The sequence below is a fragment of the Candoia aspera genome, chromosome 1 (assembly GCF_035149785.1).
Source record: "Candoia aspera isolate rCanAsp1 chromosome 1, rCanAsp1.hap2, whole genome shotgun sequence".
NCBI lineage: Eukaryota > Metazoa > Chordata > Lepidosauria > Squamata > Boidae > Candoia > Candoia aspera.
This window is the reverse complement of record NC_086153.1, coordinates 343,693,292-343,710,196: the sequence shown is the minus strand read 5'-3', so window position 1 is coordinate 343,710,196 and position 16,905 is coordinate 343,693,292. Positions and strand designations below refer to the sequence as shown.

General features: G+C 45.7%; 1 protein-coding gene across 1 annotated transcript; it reads right to left on the bottom strand.

Moving 5' to 3' along the window:
• Nucleotides 1-788: 788 nt before the first annotated feature.
• Nucleotides 789-1,262, bottom strand: LOC134487780 (nanos homolog 2-like). Its single transcript, XM_063289836.1, has one exon. The coding sequence runs from the start codon at nucleotides 1,230-1,232 to the stop codon at nucleotides 789-791; it is 444 nt and encodes a 147-aa protein (XP_063145906.1). The 5' UTR covers nucleotides 1,233-1,262.
• Nucleotides 1,263-16,905: the final 15,643 nt, after the last annotated feature.

Here is a 16,905-nt window from a genome sequence, read left to right as displayed (position 1 = left end):
CCGAAGGGCCAGCAAACCAAATGCACCTTCAAGGGGAGGGGAGGAAGGAGAGGGCACTCGAATCGTCTGAGGATGGTCTGAGGCCGGCGCGAGGGGTCGGTGGGGAGGGTTCCCTCCCTTGGAAAGCTTGGAAAAACGCAAGCCTAAAAAAGGGTGGGAAAGTTGTGAAGCTACATGCGGGTATGCGCCAAGGTCTGAAAGGAAGAAGAAAAAGATTTAAGTGTTGCAGAGAGTTGGCTTCTGCAGAGAGCCAACTGAGGAAAATTCAACCCAGTGATTAAAAGCAAAGGGAGGAAGCAGTGATTTTATGCAATAATGAAAAACATTTTTTATTAAGTGTAAACAGTCAACCTATTATTTAAAAACATAATCATAACAAACTTACATATTGCAAACGCAAATATAAATATATTTCAAAATATTTCAACTTGTCTAATGTGTTCAGTAATGAACATTAACTAAAACAAAAGAAACCAGCATATTTTCATTTCCTCATGGGTTAATTTAAGGCAAATGTTGACTTCTTTTGGATGATTCAGGACAATCATGAACAAACAAAAGAGTACTTCTGAAGTTTTTTTTTAACGTTTGGAAATAAAGTAATACAAAGGCACCTCTTTTGTAACTAAAATTTTGAAGAACTGAAAATTGGGGAACCAAACTCCACTGCTTTGGACTTCTTTCTTTCCAAATGTTAGGCAGTGCGTTGCGTTCTCGCCATCCAGGCATAACTTCTTTTTCCTTCAGCTTTTCCATTATATGGATTGGGGGCTCCCCTTGGGGGCATTTTATCTCTTCACCATGCGTCCGGCTGAGTTGCGTCCACACTTGCGGTATATGAACTGTTCCCCTCGATTGAGGGGGCAATGTGTCCGCGTGTGGGCCTTGTCGGCAGTGGCTCCACAGATCGGACATGTGTACTTGCGCAAGATGGGGCAGGTGACCACCCCATCAGCTCTTTGCAATTGGTGAGAAGAATAGAACTTCTTGGACTCTCCGTTAAATCTGCAGAAGTTGCAGATCCCTTGGCCGGATGGCTGAGTGGGCTGGAGGCGTCCACCGCAGGCGCCCTTCTTGCGGCTGTTGGCTCCACTGCTGCTCCTGCTTCCATTAGCCTGATGCACAAGGGCTTCCGAGGGGTCCTCGCGAGGAACTGGTGGTGCACCACTCCCAAGGGGGTCCCGCTGGGGATGGAAACCTTGGGGCTTATTCCGGTCCTCAACGATCCCCATCACAACCTTGGAGAGGTTAAGATAATCCTTCCATCTATCAAAAAAGCAGCCACTGGCCATAGCAGGAAGACATGCTAGAGAAGACTGGGATGAAATGGAGAACATAGCAGCAATTGGAATCTGTACCAGTCAGGCACACCTCTTTGAATTAACATAGGGGCACTCACATAAAATTGCAATGTAGACAATGTAAATAATGGAGAGGTGGAGTCTATACATCCAAAGGTTTTCTGCAAAAACCCTTGGTCTAGTGGTTAAGGTACCAGGCTAGAAACCAGGAGGCTAAGCGCTGAAGTCCCACCTTAGTTAGGAAAGCTGGCTGGGTGACTTTGGGCCAGTCTTTCTCTCTCAACCCAACCCACCTCACAGGGTTGCTGTTGTGGGAAAAATAGGAGGAGAAAGGAATATTAAGTATGTTCACTGCCTTGAGTTATTTATAAAAACAATAAAGGATTAAAAAACCCTTAAAAAAGCTCCCCCCCTTCCCCTTTTTGGTTGCAATATTAGCTTGGGCACTGACCAACGCTGGGCACAAAAGCTGAAAACTGCCCCTGTTCCATCTAAAATTCAGCTGCATTTCTGTTTTAGATAATGTACCAGTTTGTGGGGGGGATCCCATTTGCCATCTCTGGTCAGAAATTCATGAGGTGCTATTTTGAAGGTAAGTCCCATAAAGCAAGATAAGGGGCAACTGTTTTGATGGTGGTGGTTGTTTTTAAGAAGAGTTGCTGGCTAGTAGCCTAGGTGGCCACTGATGGTGTTGCAATGGGGTTGATAATTCTGAATGGGCCTCCCAATAAACAGCTCATAAGAGGACAGAATCTTGGACCAGGATCTGCCACACGTGCACTTGTATTTAAGAAGCCAAGCAGTTGACATGAATTCACCTACATTGTTCAGAAGGCGTGTTCTTTAGGTGGCTTACAGTGATTAGGACATTATTATGATGCATCAATCAACCATAAAGGGTGTGGATAAAACAGAATTAATTAGATAGATGGATCTTAAAAGGCCTGGAAAAACTTTAAAAAGATTTCGCCTATTCCTGAAGGTCACGAGCAAAAGATGCTGGGGGTGCCTCTCCTGAGGTTAGTCCACAAAAGCCAGTCCTTGGAATCCCCCAGCCCACCTGACTTCCAAGTCTGAGATACATGTGGGAGAAGGCAAGGAACCTGGCCTCAAGTCGGAAAAACAGCAAAAAATCACCCTTTGAACTGGATCCAGTGAACACACCTGAAACTACCACTGGTGGTAAAACCTCAGTGAGATGTGCCAACCTTACCATTAAAGCATCCTGCAGCTCTGTGATAAACAGGCAGAAGTTTTTACCAGTTGTTCAGTGGAAAGCCTCCGTACTGTGCTTGGAAGACGAATCCATCCTCATCCAGGTAAGGGTGCAGTTGGCATCTGAGTTGAAGCTGATAAAAGCCACTCCAGGCCAGAGAGCTTGGTTGAGCCTCAATTTAGAAAACAGAAAACCAGTTACAGGAAGGTCCTCTTCTGAACTTCCGGAAGAACATGGATGGAGTTGCTATGTCCCTTGCTCTGATCCATCAAACCCTTCTTTCTTCCCATCAGTGAGACAGGAATGGGCCACAGGAAGAGAAGCTTGTACTTCGCTTCCACATTTCTAAATCTCAATCGATCAGCTCTCCTTGATTCCACCATGGAGCCTGCATACAGTTCCTAGACAACCAGGTGGTGCCACCTGGAATCAGTGAAAAAGAGGAGAGACAGAGAGAGCTGCTGGCCACCATGCACACCGGTTATAGTTGTTATTATTATAGTCCATCATAATAATATTGGAAGCAGCTCGATCCAAACCTTGGGATAATTTCTCCCAATGATTTTATATTTTTAATTGTTTGGGGGTTAGAAGAAAAACTGGGAACAGTACAAATCAATGCAGTTGTCTTATATGTCAAACCCCAGCTAAAACCACGACTTATATTGGCTGATCAACATGGCAGATTTGTGGGGGTGGAAAATGACTTTCCATTTTGCTATGACAATTATCTGCAGTATTTCATATTCAAAACCTGGAGCAAGCTAAATATCTGGTTCGTTTCAGCCTTCTGTTGCATAACCACTCTGTTTTGGGGGCCCTTTCCTTATTTTTATTTCTTCCTTCAAAATTAAAGTGTAATCCCATTAACCCAGGGATACTTCTAAAGAACCTATTTTTGGGGCTGTTACCACCAAACATTTTTCTGATTTGGGAGGAAGGGGCCCCATTACCCTGCTTTGATTGACAGGTCCAACAGCCAGACATAACACACTGCCCAATTTGCTTACTTTCAGATATCCATTGCCGTGTTCACTATGAATGATGGAATATAGTGCAACACCTTCAAGAGATTGTTGGAGTAACTGTAGAAATACTCTTCTGAAGGGGGTTAATTTTTAAAGGTAGAAGTAGAAATGAAAGTAAAAATGTTGATACAGATGGTGCTGTTAGGAGAGGACTATGCTCAGATCTCTGCCTGTTTGCAGTTCGCCTGTTGCTACACGTTGACTGGGTGGGTTCCCATCACATGCTAAGACATAAGACACAAACCCCAATGGTGAATTGCAGGATCATTGACCTTCGAAAGCACGTGCCGCCCCGGGTTGTTCCGCGATCCGCTCGCTCCCAGGGGCCGGACGCCTCTCCGCCGCGCGCGCGCACGCGCGGTGGGGCTGGCGTCCGAGTCCTTCGGGGAGAGCGCCGCCTCCGGCGCGGCTGGGGTTTGCAGGCCGGCGCGCCTCCGTTCCCCCAAGTCCGGACCCGGACGGCGTCCGTCCCTCCCCGCCCGCGAGCCCCGTTTCCCACCTCCTCGGCGGGAGCGAGGGGAGCTCGTCCGTTCCGTACCCGCGGCGGTTCGGGCCCCGGGGACAGCCTCGTGCGCGCAAGCCGGCGGCCGCGCCGCCTCCCCCCGGCGGGAGGTCGGCGGCGACCCCGCCGGCGCGACGGGCTGTGTCTCCCCGAGCCGGGTCCGGAGGGCGTCCTTCCACGCGCGGCTGCCTGCTGGGTCCCCCTCGCTGCCCGCGCGAGGGGCGCGTCCCGCCCGCCCCCCGCCTTGGATGTGTTCGGCCCTCCTCTCTCCCCCAGGGCCCTCGCGGGAGGGCGGCGTCCGGGCACGCGCACCTCGGCGTGCGTCACCGCCCGCCCTCCTCTCGGACCGCGACCTCAGATCGGAGGTGGGACCCGCTGAATTTAAGCAGTGACAAGTAATAAGATTTGGAGAAAGTATTTATCATATATCTTTATCATTAGTCCTTTACTTTGGTTTAATAACTTTATTATCAATAGGTATGCTTTCTCGTTGGCTGGAGAATTTTTTACTAAAAAATTCTTCTTACTAAATTCTTCAGTAAAAAGAATTTACTGAAATGGGTTGTATTGCTCTCTTCTATATGTGGACCTTGTCGCTTGCACAGTAATTCATTGAGAAGGGTGGTAGGAATAAAGAGATTTGCTACATTGTAGATCGCAATGGCTATGCAAAATTAAAAGGAAGTTGATAAAGGTCTATATTGCATAAAATAATATAGAAAATACAAGCTATTTCAGAAAGAACACGTTTTATAGGATTTCTTTCACACTTGGTCAGGCTTAAAACTGGCTAAAAAGTGTATCCAATGGAAAATGTATTTATTTCATTTATTTATTTATCGTCACCACCCATCTCCTCCCACCAGAGGGACTCTGGTGTACACTTTGTCGCACTAAGTTCAGTAGGACTTGTTTAGCAATAAATAAATACAGGGATTTAGTAGTTACTGGTAAAATTTTTGTTGTTTATTTGTTCAGCTGCTTCCGACCCTTTGTGACTTCATGGACCAGCTCACGCCACGCCAGAGCTTCCTGTCAGTCGTTGCCACCCCCAAATACATGGCTGCATATCATTGATGTCCTTTGATTTCATTTTCTAGGCTCTGTTTCATCTGATATCTTCATCTGACCCAAAAAAGTCAGAATGTTATAATTTGTATAATTATACAGATGAAAATCGTGGATATATATGAAAAGTTCTAAAGTTCTCACACAAAAAAAATCTCTTTGATTTATTATTTTTTTCAAAGTTTTTTTTAAGCTTCTACTTTTTATTTCATTTAATTAAAATCGGCCTGCACTTCTTAAATTGTGCAGTAAAGAAGGGCACCTTTCTTCTTTCAGTCCTGAGAAAAAGCAGGGGATTACTTTTCGTTCAACTATATTTTCTACTTATTAGGGCTTCAGCCTTGGCTGCCACTGTCTTCTAACAGTAAGTTCACATAAATCATTTGGTCATTGAAAGAAAGAGTGGATTTAATATCTACTTTTGCTGTTTGGTGACTGGATAACCTCCAAGAAGTTACTATTTTATGTCATAATTTTATAACAAAATCTATTGTGCAATTATCTTAATAAATTATCTGAGCATCTTCTTCAGCAGTAGAAATTATCCTTTCAGCTTTACGGAGGCAATTGGCCCCATCATATCACGTATCAGCAGAGAATAAATATATGCTACCTACGCAGTCCCAGCAATTGTTGACTGAGAATCCAGTCAGACATGCAGCAGTGCAGATAGTGGGCTCCGTTGTTCGCCAAAATTGCATCATCTTTACAAGGTAGATAAAAGGGGAAGTACACAACAGTATCCCACACAATCAGCCACATGGGTTGCACACAATACCACACAAGTTGACTTCTGCATATGTCAGGAAGTTGACTCTTTGCACATTTCCCAAATCTGCTCTTGTGGATCTCCCACCTATCTGGGGGAGAAAATGGAGGGTGCATAGCCCAAGTCTGAGGGAGAATCAAGTCTGCCAATGATGTCCATAGACATAGACCTTACTACCAAAAGCTAGCATTCTGAAAAATCATCAGACAACAAAAATACTACAATAAACCTTTGTGTTTTTAATTTAATAAAACCTCAATTATGAATAACATCTATAAATAATATATTAAGCAAGGAGTTAATAAACGTTGCTGGCTTTTTGACATTGCAGCTCATTTCTACATTAATACTGAGATATCCAATTTACAGATGAATATGTGTTCATAGTGAAGCATTGGAACTTCAAGGGGAACATATTTATATTAGAAGCTTGCTTTTAAAAATGCAGATCAGTTCAATGTTTTTGAATTGAATAAAAGCACAACATTGCCTAGACACTTAAATTATGCATTTAACTTGTGTTGTCCAGATAAAGTCACCCACATTTTTCCTAATACATTTAGCAATGCTCATTATCTCCAGTTCTGATACCTGTTTTGCACCCCAGTATAATAAACATATCTGCAATATTAGGCAAATACAATTTGCATTAATTAACCTGTTTGTATTTACAATTATTTTTTCTGCTTTTGAGTCAGTCTGGACTCCAGGGAGAGAGAGAGAGAGAGAGAGACCCTTTGTGAGCCCCAAATCATCAGAAAGCTGGCCCACCAGTCTTCTTTAGTTCTTCCTCCAAAGCTCAAATTAAGTTTTTTAAATATAGCAAACCCCATACAACTTGAAACTCTTGAAAGCATTATACATTGACTACCTTGTCCTAATTTTCTCAAATAAATTTCTGTTGGATGTTGTTGTGGTGCCACAACGCTAAAACAGCAGTAGCAACAGCAACAACAATTACAATTCACCGAAACCAAACCTGTCATCCCTGGTTAAGGCTAATGAAAGAGAGTGCACCGCCTCCCAAGCAGCTGTTCCTCTCTTAAGTAACCCTTCAGGTAATTAGTGGCTGCTATTAAACCTTCCTTGATCTTTGTTTCTTTGGGTTGAACATAGGCAAAGCTTGGTATGATGCTGCTTTTGTTATTTCAGTGAAAGCAGTGGATTCTGATGATACAGAATAGAGCAATGATACAGAATAGAGAAACATTATTAATTCTCATAACCTGTACAATATGATGGTTCATAAAGCCTAAGATTGCATGCCATTGATTTTTTAACTGACAAATTACACTGCTTGCTTGTGTTGGCTTAAGATATCTAGATCATTTTAATCCGTGCTGCTGCCATGCCCCCCTCAACCCCATATTTCTCCCTCGGATTCCTTGAATCTAAGTACAGGGCCGTAGATACCTTTCTGTTTGGTTTCATCTTCTTGGTTAGGTTAGAACAGCTGGTAACACTTTAAATCTTGACTCTGTTTTTTCTATTAACTTGTCTTTCCAGCATCATTCCCTCTGCAAATGGATAAGCCAAGGGGAAAAAAGTGCTTAAATCTCTCCAATATATGTTGTTGTTTCACTTCCACAAAGTGAAGAGCTTCTATGAAGTAGATTGTGTACAATCATTATAGACATAGTGGTGAAAGGTGAAAGGTCCCCCGTGCAAGCACCGAGCCATGTCTGACCCCCTGGGGGGATGCCGCTTCCGCGACGTTTTCTTGGCAGACCACAGAGCGGGGTGGTTGGCCATCGCCTTCCCAGTCGCCACCCTCCCCAGCAAGCAAGCTGGGTGCTCATTTCGCCGACCTGGGAAGGATGGGGGGCTGAGTTGACCTGAGCCGGCTACCCAAGAGAGAATCCAGCCTCCGCCGGGATGGAATTCGGGTCGCGGGGAGAGTTTCGGCTGCAATACTGCCACCTACCACTCTGCGTCACACGAGGCTGTCTCTAGGCGCAGTGACAGACATAAAAAATACACACATGTCTCTGTCCAAGGTACTAAAAAACTGAACTATAAAAACAAAGGAACTATTCTGAAGAGTGCATCTGTGACTCTTTCAGTCAGAAGATATATCATCCATCTAGAAAACTCTGTAGTTTCAAATTCTGTCCTCTTGGTATTTTTTGGGGGGGGGATTATTACTGTGCTGACTGCCATTACTTGGAAATGCTGCTGCTTGACACTGTGAAGCCTAAGCATTAGGGAAGTCCAGCAGACTTAGGGATGTCCAGCAGAGAACAATCGATGAAAATAATTTTAATTATCTTTTCATTTGTACTCCAAATGGAAACTGCCATCAGTGAATTATACTGTAGAACAAATGTCATTTGAGCCAAAATGCTTGCAAACATTAACTAATCCTCTCACTAATACTTGTAGCAGAATAAAACTGTGCTTAATGAAGAAATGGCTGATTTATTGATATTTTGAATTTCATCACCGCCCATCTCACTCCAAGAGCAATTAAATTTTCAGTCACATTGTCGGCTGAGGAACATCTTCAAGCAGACCAGGGTTGCTTCCATGTTTTGGTATAAGTTGAAATAAGTTTTACTGAGTCTCAGGAAGCCATTAAACATGATATTCTATGTGCACTAACAGTCTTTCATACTGGATAAGTCCCCCAGTCTGCCCCTCCTGCCCCCAGTAGCTCCGGTCTACATGGGAAGGGAAACGGCGGACAGGGTGTGTGTGAAGAATCCTGACGTTGGGATAGGCCATTCAACCGTATCTACTTTCAACTTGCAGCCATTGTTCTGTGCCTGCACTCCAGAGACTGGGTGGTGACCTTCTTCTGAGTTGTTCTTCCTCCAGTTTCAGTCCTTACATTTTGCATTCTTTAGGTTACATGCACATCTTGATGAGTGATTACAGCTGGAATGTATTTCAGGCCAAGTTAGGATTAATACAGGCTTTTGGGAGATATTTGGGAGACATTTCTTTTCAGTGTGTATGAATGAAACCCTGTGTGAACAATACCTGCTGAATGTTTGTTGCAAGCAGGTCAGTGGCACAAAGCCACCCAGGTTGCTTGTGGGCCTGAAGTGTAAGGAAGACAACCAAATCTGACATGGGAGCAGAAAGACCAAAACTTGTTTGCTTGTGATGGGTTAAAATTCAGTACACAAATCAAGTGAATAAAGCAAGCATGTCTTTTCAAAACCAGTTCTTGGTTTAATTTGAACAAGAGAGTCAGTCTTTTGCTCTGCAAGGTCTCCTCACTAATTCCTGAGAGTTTTATGGGCGTTGTGAAGAAGTTGATAGGTACAGTGCATCACTCTGGTATGATATACATATTGTTGTATAGGGGCACTCATTCCATTCATTCATTCATTCATTCATTCAACATTCATATGTTTAGGCACCACCCTGCATATGTACTAGAAATATGTGAGGGGAAATGTAAACTTTCCCAATCTACAACGAATGTGGGCAAAATTTAGAAATGCTTCAGTACTGCTGAGCAGCTTAATCCTCTACTTTTTGTTTTCTAAAGTCATGGGATTGGGATCAGACTTGACCATGCTTAGGATAGACCTTGAAATAGATTTGTCCCCTTGAAATCGACAGGACAGTATCTAACAAATCTCACTCATTTTAGTGGCACAGCTTTGACAAATTCTGGATCTAGCCCATTATCTGGAAAGACCAACAGATTTTAAACCAGACACGTTATTAAACCTGTCACATTTAGACCCACTGCCAGGGCCGCAACTAGGGTCTGTGTCACCCGGGGCAAACATGGATTCCGTGCCCATTTTGGCGCCCCCCAGCACTCATTTTGGCGCCCCACCAGCGTGGCGCCTGGGGCAGATGCCCCGGTTGACCCCCCTAGTTGCAGCCCTGCCCATTGCAATATATATCCTGCATTCTTTTCTGATTAAGAAAGGGAAAAAAATCTTTAAAATTAATTATTTTCTTCTCCCACTGTTTGAAATTTCTGTTTCCCAAACATCTGTTTGTTAGCTTTGCCTTATTTAGTCAGTGAAACTCCTGGTTTCCCCATGAAATAGGCAGTGTGCTATAAACAGCTGTGAAATGACAGTTGAAGAAGAAGGGCAGAGGAAGGGTAGGGTTCCGCTTTTCGACTCTGTCTCATTTATTAACACAAAGGTAGGGCAGAGAACAGACTTCTCAGAAGGCCATCCAATCTGTTGTCCACAGCATAAACCAAGTTTTCTTAACCTCCAATATTTCCACCAATGTGTATAACTGGCTGGGGAATTTCTGAGAGTCAAAATTCATGCATCTGGAGGATGCCCAGGTTGCATAATTTCTATTTATTTACCTGCAATACATACTTAGGTATCATAGCCCTGGATGACTTACAAACAATACTAAAACAATTAAAGGTGTAAAATAAAAACTCCTAGCACCCCACCAAACATCACAACCCTCGCATCCAAAAGACAACTTTCCTGAGCACCAGCCACATACTTGTGGGAGAAGCCAGGTTTTTAAGGCCTTCCAGAAGGCTAAAAGGTGTGCGGGGGGGGGGGGGGGGGCTCCCACATCTCCGTGGGAAGGGTGTTCCAAAGGGCAGGGACTGCTTCCCAGGTCCTGCTAGATGGCAACATTTAAAGGAAGGGACCTGGAGCACATCCATCCTATCGGACATGGTAGAATGAGCAGATACCCTCAGGGAGAGGTGGTCCTGCAAATAACCTGGCTTTGTGCCATTCAGGGCTTTAAAGGTGATAACCAGCACCTTGAATTGCACCCAGAAAAGAACTGGTATAACATACCAGATATGGATATGGATATGGATATAGATATATATGATATAGATATAGGTATAGGTATAGATATGTAGATACACACACACACACACACACACACACAGTGGTATAACACAGGAATTTGTTGCACAAGGTGAATCTGTGTCAAGACCCCCTAGCCATGGCTGCCACCTGCTCCTTGTGCACCAGCTCTATCCAGGGCAGGGCAACCCTGGCAAGTCAAAGACGTTACCTCAACAGATCCAGGTTTTTAAAATGTGTTTGAAAGAGATGGAGAAGATGATGATAAAGGGTATGTTTGAGTCATGTGGAAGTATGTGGATAGTTCAGTGTTGCTAACCCTTTAATGATTATAATTCAAGATTTTCCTTGTTTTTTAATTTTTTAATTTTTTTTAAATTTTTTATCCCACCTGTATTATTTTTATAAATAACTCAAGGTGGCGAACATACCCAATACTCCCTCCTCCTCTTTTCCCCACAACAACAACCCTGCGAGGTGAGCTGGGCTGCGGGGGAGTGAGTGGCCCAAGTGCACCCAAATTTACAAGTCAGCTTCTATCTATGATGTCCAATGAGAGATTCTGAACTTGCTGGGAGACAAAATGGCCATGGGTGTTGAGACCTAATGGATCAATCCAGCAGACTTCCTGCTTATGGAACTTCAGGCTCCCATGTACTCTGGATTTTTGTGCAGGTATCTTTTTACTGGGCCCAGATCTGGATCCCATGTTCAAACCTCCAGTGACAGAATGGGACAAGTTCAGAGGAAGGCTACCAAGATGGCGAGGGGCTGGAAAGCAAGCCCTCTGAGGAACAGTTAAAGGATCTGGGCATGTTTTGCCTGAAGTAGAGAAGACTGAGGTGGTTGTATGAGGAAGGAAGACCAGAACCAAGGGCTTGTGACTATAAGGATATAACTATAAGGTTCCTGATGATGGGCAGGCAGGCGCAGGATATGCTGAGTTCTTCACTGGAGGACTTCAAACAGGCTAGATGGTCATCTGACAGAGATGCTCAAGTGGAGCCCACTCTGGGGGAGGGGGTTGGACTAGATGATCTCTATCACCACTTCCAACTCTATAGTTTTAAATATCTGTTAAAACAAAAAAGCAACTTTATTGCATTTTTTTCTGTAATATGTAGAGGGTTGTTTTTGCTTTGTACATAACCGCCATTACTTTTTTATTTAACAGAAATCGCTGCAATGTAATCTCTTTACATTTCAAAGGGTTACTAGTCCTCCTAGAAACAGGGGAAGGAGGAAATCTCTAAGGGGAGATTGGCAGTCAGCAAAGGAGTGTTTGTCTGCCAGGGTTAGGGCGATTGATGGAAGAAAGAAGGCGGCGACTTCTGGCCAGCCTTGCCTGGACTTGGGTCTGGTTAGTCCTGGGATGGGGGATCACCAGGTGATCCTTGGGTAAAGGAGGCAGTGGCAAACAGCTTCAGCACAGTATTGTAGCCAAGAACATGACTTGGTGGGGTCCCTGTCAGCCTTTCAAGGTAGATCAAATTAGAAAATGGACTCTGCAGGAAGAGAAGACTAGAATGATACTTTATTGAGTCAGTCAACTTGAGGCTAGTCTCAGCCTTGTTAGTATTTGGTTGTTTGCAAGCAGCAAGCCACTAAGTTACTACGGTAAGAAATCACTTGGCAGGGTGAACAGGTCAAACTTAAGTATCCTCAGGTTGGGTGTGAAAAAGATGCCCGCATAAGATAAAGCTGCTGATTGCCTGAAGGACACTTGCCGGGACTTGTTTGGTTTCCTCTTTGCAGCCTCCCTTCCAGTCCAACTCAGTATGAGCTTGTAAATATGTTTTGTGCTTTCTGTAAATACGCTTATTTTTATAGAAATGCCTGGTGTGTTTTTTCTGATCTCTCGGGCCAAATGCTTTCCCGCACTCTGCCACAAGTCTCTTCTGTATTTCTCCAAGGCCGTCTCCCTGCAGTCCCAGAGAGGTCTTGGTGAGCCCCAACAAGAAAAGGTAAGGAAGGCTAATTATTCCAGAACTTGATCTGCACTTAAGTTATTGTTTTGTCTCTTTCAAGTTCATATTTGTTGAGGAAGTAAAACATTTTAACGACCTCTCCGAGAACTACAGACCTGGCTGTAAATCAAGCCCAATATTTTCTCTTTTCCCCATCCCTAAAGAGGGGGCAGCAGCCCGGCCGAGAGGACAGTGACTGGAAGTACACCAGGGAGACCGGCTCGTGGCTGGGAGGGCCCCGTAAGGGCCTTTCAGTAGCAGCTTTCAGAAACACAGTTCCTTTCGCGAACGGGATATGGGTTTCTGCGCGGATTCTCACGCAAGGACGACGAGCTCTAGTGCCACGGGAAGGCCCTTTGGCTGATCTCATGCCTCCGTTTCCATAGTAATCCGTGATGGGTTTTTATGTCGTCACCAGTTGGCTCTGCTCTGACTTCCCATCCTGATGGCAAGGGCAACAACAGAGACATTTGGGAGCAAGTTTCATTTTTTCATCTCTGGTTTATTTCAGGTTTCATTTCTAACATTTCCAGGGTGGCCAGAAGCAAACATTACTAGGGTCTGAATGTACTGCATTTCTGAATCAAATATTGCACAGCAAGTATCTGAGGCACTATACAATAAGAGCATCACATCCTAAAGCTTTACCCAGAAGAAAACTACGAGAATAAAACTGGAAGTGATGGAAACAGAACGCCAGCTGCCCCTAGGAGCCAGGGGTGAGCGGAGGGCCAGGGTTAGCGTTAACCCTAATCTCGCAGAGGAGAAACTTCCCAAATTGGGGGTAGACTGTTCGGCGGGGGATTGTGGCCCATCCTCAGAATGGAGCCACATCTTTCTATCAACAACCTGGTCTGTTTTACTTCGGCCTGCAGACGTTGTGCTGCGTGGCTCGATTAAGTGCTGTGGCATTTCCCTGCAAGTTTTAATGGGATTAAAGTTCTAATCACTTAAGAATAAAGCAGAGCTTTGCTGTAATATTGGACCCAAGCCAAGCGCGCTGCTGAGTGAGTATCCAGGAGCCCAGAATCTGATGGGCTGCAGAAATCAGACCTACCATACACTGGTGATGGAGCTGTGTTTAGCTGCATCTGCAGGGCTGGAAAATATCCCCTGAACCTTCACTGCAAGGGCCAAGTCCTCAAACACAGCAGCAGAGAGTTGAGCAGTCCAATCTGGCTGGGGATCCCCCATTGCCTGCTTTCTTGTTCACTTTGGGGAGGAGGACGACGAAAGACATGGCCAGAGCACAGTGGTAGAAGCTGTGGACGTAGGTGTAATCCCAGTCCTAGAAAAAAGGTAGGACCGATCACGTTAGGGTCAAGAAGGACACATCCCAGCTGATGTCTCTCATTCTGTCTGCATTTATACTGCATTCGTTGAATGAAAGACAAAGGTTTGAGAAACATTTTAAAAAGAGAGAGGGGTGGATAGTATTCCTTACTCTAATGACTTTGGTCCCTAGACAGTGCCCTTATTTAGACAACATTTAAGCCAAAACGTCAGTGATTGTTCTGCACATGTGTAATCACTCTGCACCACACTTTATGCAAGCCAAGAACCAGCCAGGAAATAATTCCTTGACCATAGTTTGCCATTTTGCTAAATTGGGAAATTAGGGCTATTTGTTTTGCATTTCAGAGGGTTTCAGCTATGCTGACTCCTGGCCAGTCTCTTTTCCTGGGACAGCATCCAGACAGCTCGACTCAAAGGTTCTGGGGCCAAAGAATGCAGCCAAGGTGGTGAATGGACAAATTGCTGTGAAGGAGGACAAGAGCTCCTTCTAGCAAAGGAACGGACAACTCTTTGGACCTCAGAGAGCTACGTAGACGTTGTGGGGGAGAGCTAGGCTAGTCTACCCTAAACCACCCTTGGAAAAAGTCCAAGAGCACCTGAGCCCAAGAGTGATTTGACTGCGATAGGACATGAGGGGGGATGAGGTGCTGGGAGGGCCCTCCACGTAGAAGTGATCGGTAGCTCACGAAAGCTGGTGGTAACTCCTCCTGATGGCACCCGGTGTGAGTTGGGGGGCCGGATGTCTGTGCGCACGGCACACGTAGAAATACGAGGATGTACGTGTCCTCATCCATATGTCACATACAGATTTCTGCAGCTTAAACCATGCTGGTGGCGGAGGGTGAATCCCACCGTGGATTGTGGTTAGCCCCACCATCTGCAGTGGCAAGAGGTGGCCGCTTTCCTCGCCGCTCACAGCCCGGCTGCAGCCCTTGTGGGTTTCTTGCGCTGCCAAAAGTGTGTTCTGCTGGGGGTGTTCTGTATGGGCTGCTGAATAGTATGCGCTTTCCCTGCTAATTAAGAGAAAGGCATCACTTTCAGATAATTCATTTTTACTGTTTTGGCTTCCAAGCAAATACCACTAATTTGGACTATTGGGAGTTCATGGCACTCTGGGCGTCTCTTTTTACACTTCAGCTCCTGAACAGGAAGCTCGGGAAGCTTCCTCTAAGAGGACATTGCGGCCTCCCTCAAAGTGCCCATCTGAGGAATTTCCTCAAGCTAGCAGGCATCCAGGGCAGATCAGAAGAGGAGCTCCAGGGCAATTTCCAGTGGTTTGGCCATGGCAAGGGACTGGGTTAATGTCTCCCACTTGGATCATGCAGCACCTATGTGATTCAGATGCTTTGCTGACAGGAGGCAGGTTGAAGCCTCCAGAACCATCAGCCCAGGAAACTCTACCAGTCGTCCAGCAGAGGCTCGAGCAGCGTGGCCAAGGAAGCCTCTGCACGTCAGGAACAGGAGCAACAATGCCTGGAGCCCAACACCTGCAGAGTAGCGCCTCTGAAATCTCTGTTTCCCAAATGACAATAGCCACTCATGGGGCCAGAGCTGATGCCAGACCCCAACCCCAGATGGAGTGTCTCTTGAGAGAGGAGCTCCCCACCGCACACCCATCTATGTCCTGATGACACACATCGGGTCTGCCCTCTCCTCCATGGTAAGGCTGTGGATGGGGGAGGCTTTGTCATAGGCAGGTCTGGCATTCAGTAGCAGGAGGCGCCAGAGACCAAGGCTACTGGGGAGTTGTTGGGAAGCTGGGAACTGGAAGGCGATGCAGGGGTAAGATGCCAGGTCTGCCTTCTCAAACAACAGCTTGTGTCCCAACACCCCCCACCCCCACTGGATCTCCCTCTGCATATCACCACCAATATCTTCTTTTCTGCCCTCCCTCCCCCATCTGAATACTTCCCTGGATCCAAGGTGATCCATGCCACCCCCAGGCCATGATGCCCAGCTACCCAGACTCATACTCTCCAGTGCCAACTGTCCCACCTTCTGAGCTGGCAGTGCCCCAGGCAGCTGCGTCTGATAGACACTCAGTAGTTCCCGAGTACCACCTGCCCAACAGAACAAAATCCACCACCCCTCCTCCAGCCACAGGTCAGATCCTGCTTTCACTGAGCTACCTGGTGGCTGCCAACAGCCACAACCAGGGGCAATCGCTTTCCCCAGGGCAGAACCAGCTGCCCTTCCTCCCCCTCCCCTGTACTGTAGTCCACGTCTGTCCACAGCCGTAAAACCTCCACATCACAGTCTTACAGGCAGAGCGTAATGATTTGTAGGTCTGTAGAAGGTCTGGCCAACGTTCCAAATATCCTAGTGGACTACAGAGCAGGCAACACGGAACTGTGTCAGTTGACACACAACTGTCAGGGCAGCTGCAGGGCTCCAGCTGGTAATTTGCTTCTGCTGTCTGCGTCCCTCAAAGCTGGCATGCCTCCGGCTTCCACTGCCAAAGATCTCCACACTTCTTAAGACAAAATTGCCCCTCCTCCTCTTCTAGAACAGGAACATGGAAAGGTGTCTTGTCTGTCTAGCTCAGTGTTGCCTCTGCTGACTGGCACTGCCCCTCCAGAGTTTCTGGCTAGAGCCTTTCCCAGCCCTCCCTGGATGGCTAGACTTCGACTTTGCAACCTTGCGCATGAGGTTCTGCCCTTCGCTTCCTTGTAGAAAAATGGGCGAGCCTTCTGGGGAGAATGCCATGGGGTCTCTCGAGGGTTTTTCTTTTGTGTTTCTTTTACTTCCACACCGTTCAGCAGCTACTTTATTAACAATTAGCATAATATAATAGCCTAAATTTTGCCCTTAACGAAAGGAATCATGCATGAGAGGATGGTAATATCTAAGTAACCACACGCTCTATTGTGTCAGCATCAAGTTCTGCCGTAAGAGAAGGGGAGGGAGGGAGGGGAAAACCTGCAGCCTTGCTTAATACTCGTGAGAGATACACACGCACACACATATATACATACATAAATACACACACACAAAC

Bases quoted from the DNA above. Each gene is read 5' to 3' on its own strand.
- LOC134487780 (XM_063289836.1), bottom strand. From the start codon at position 1,232: ATGGGGATCGTTGAGGACCGGAATAAGCCCCAAGGTTTCCATCCCCAG.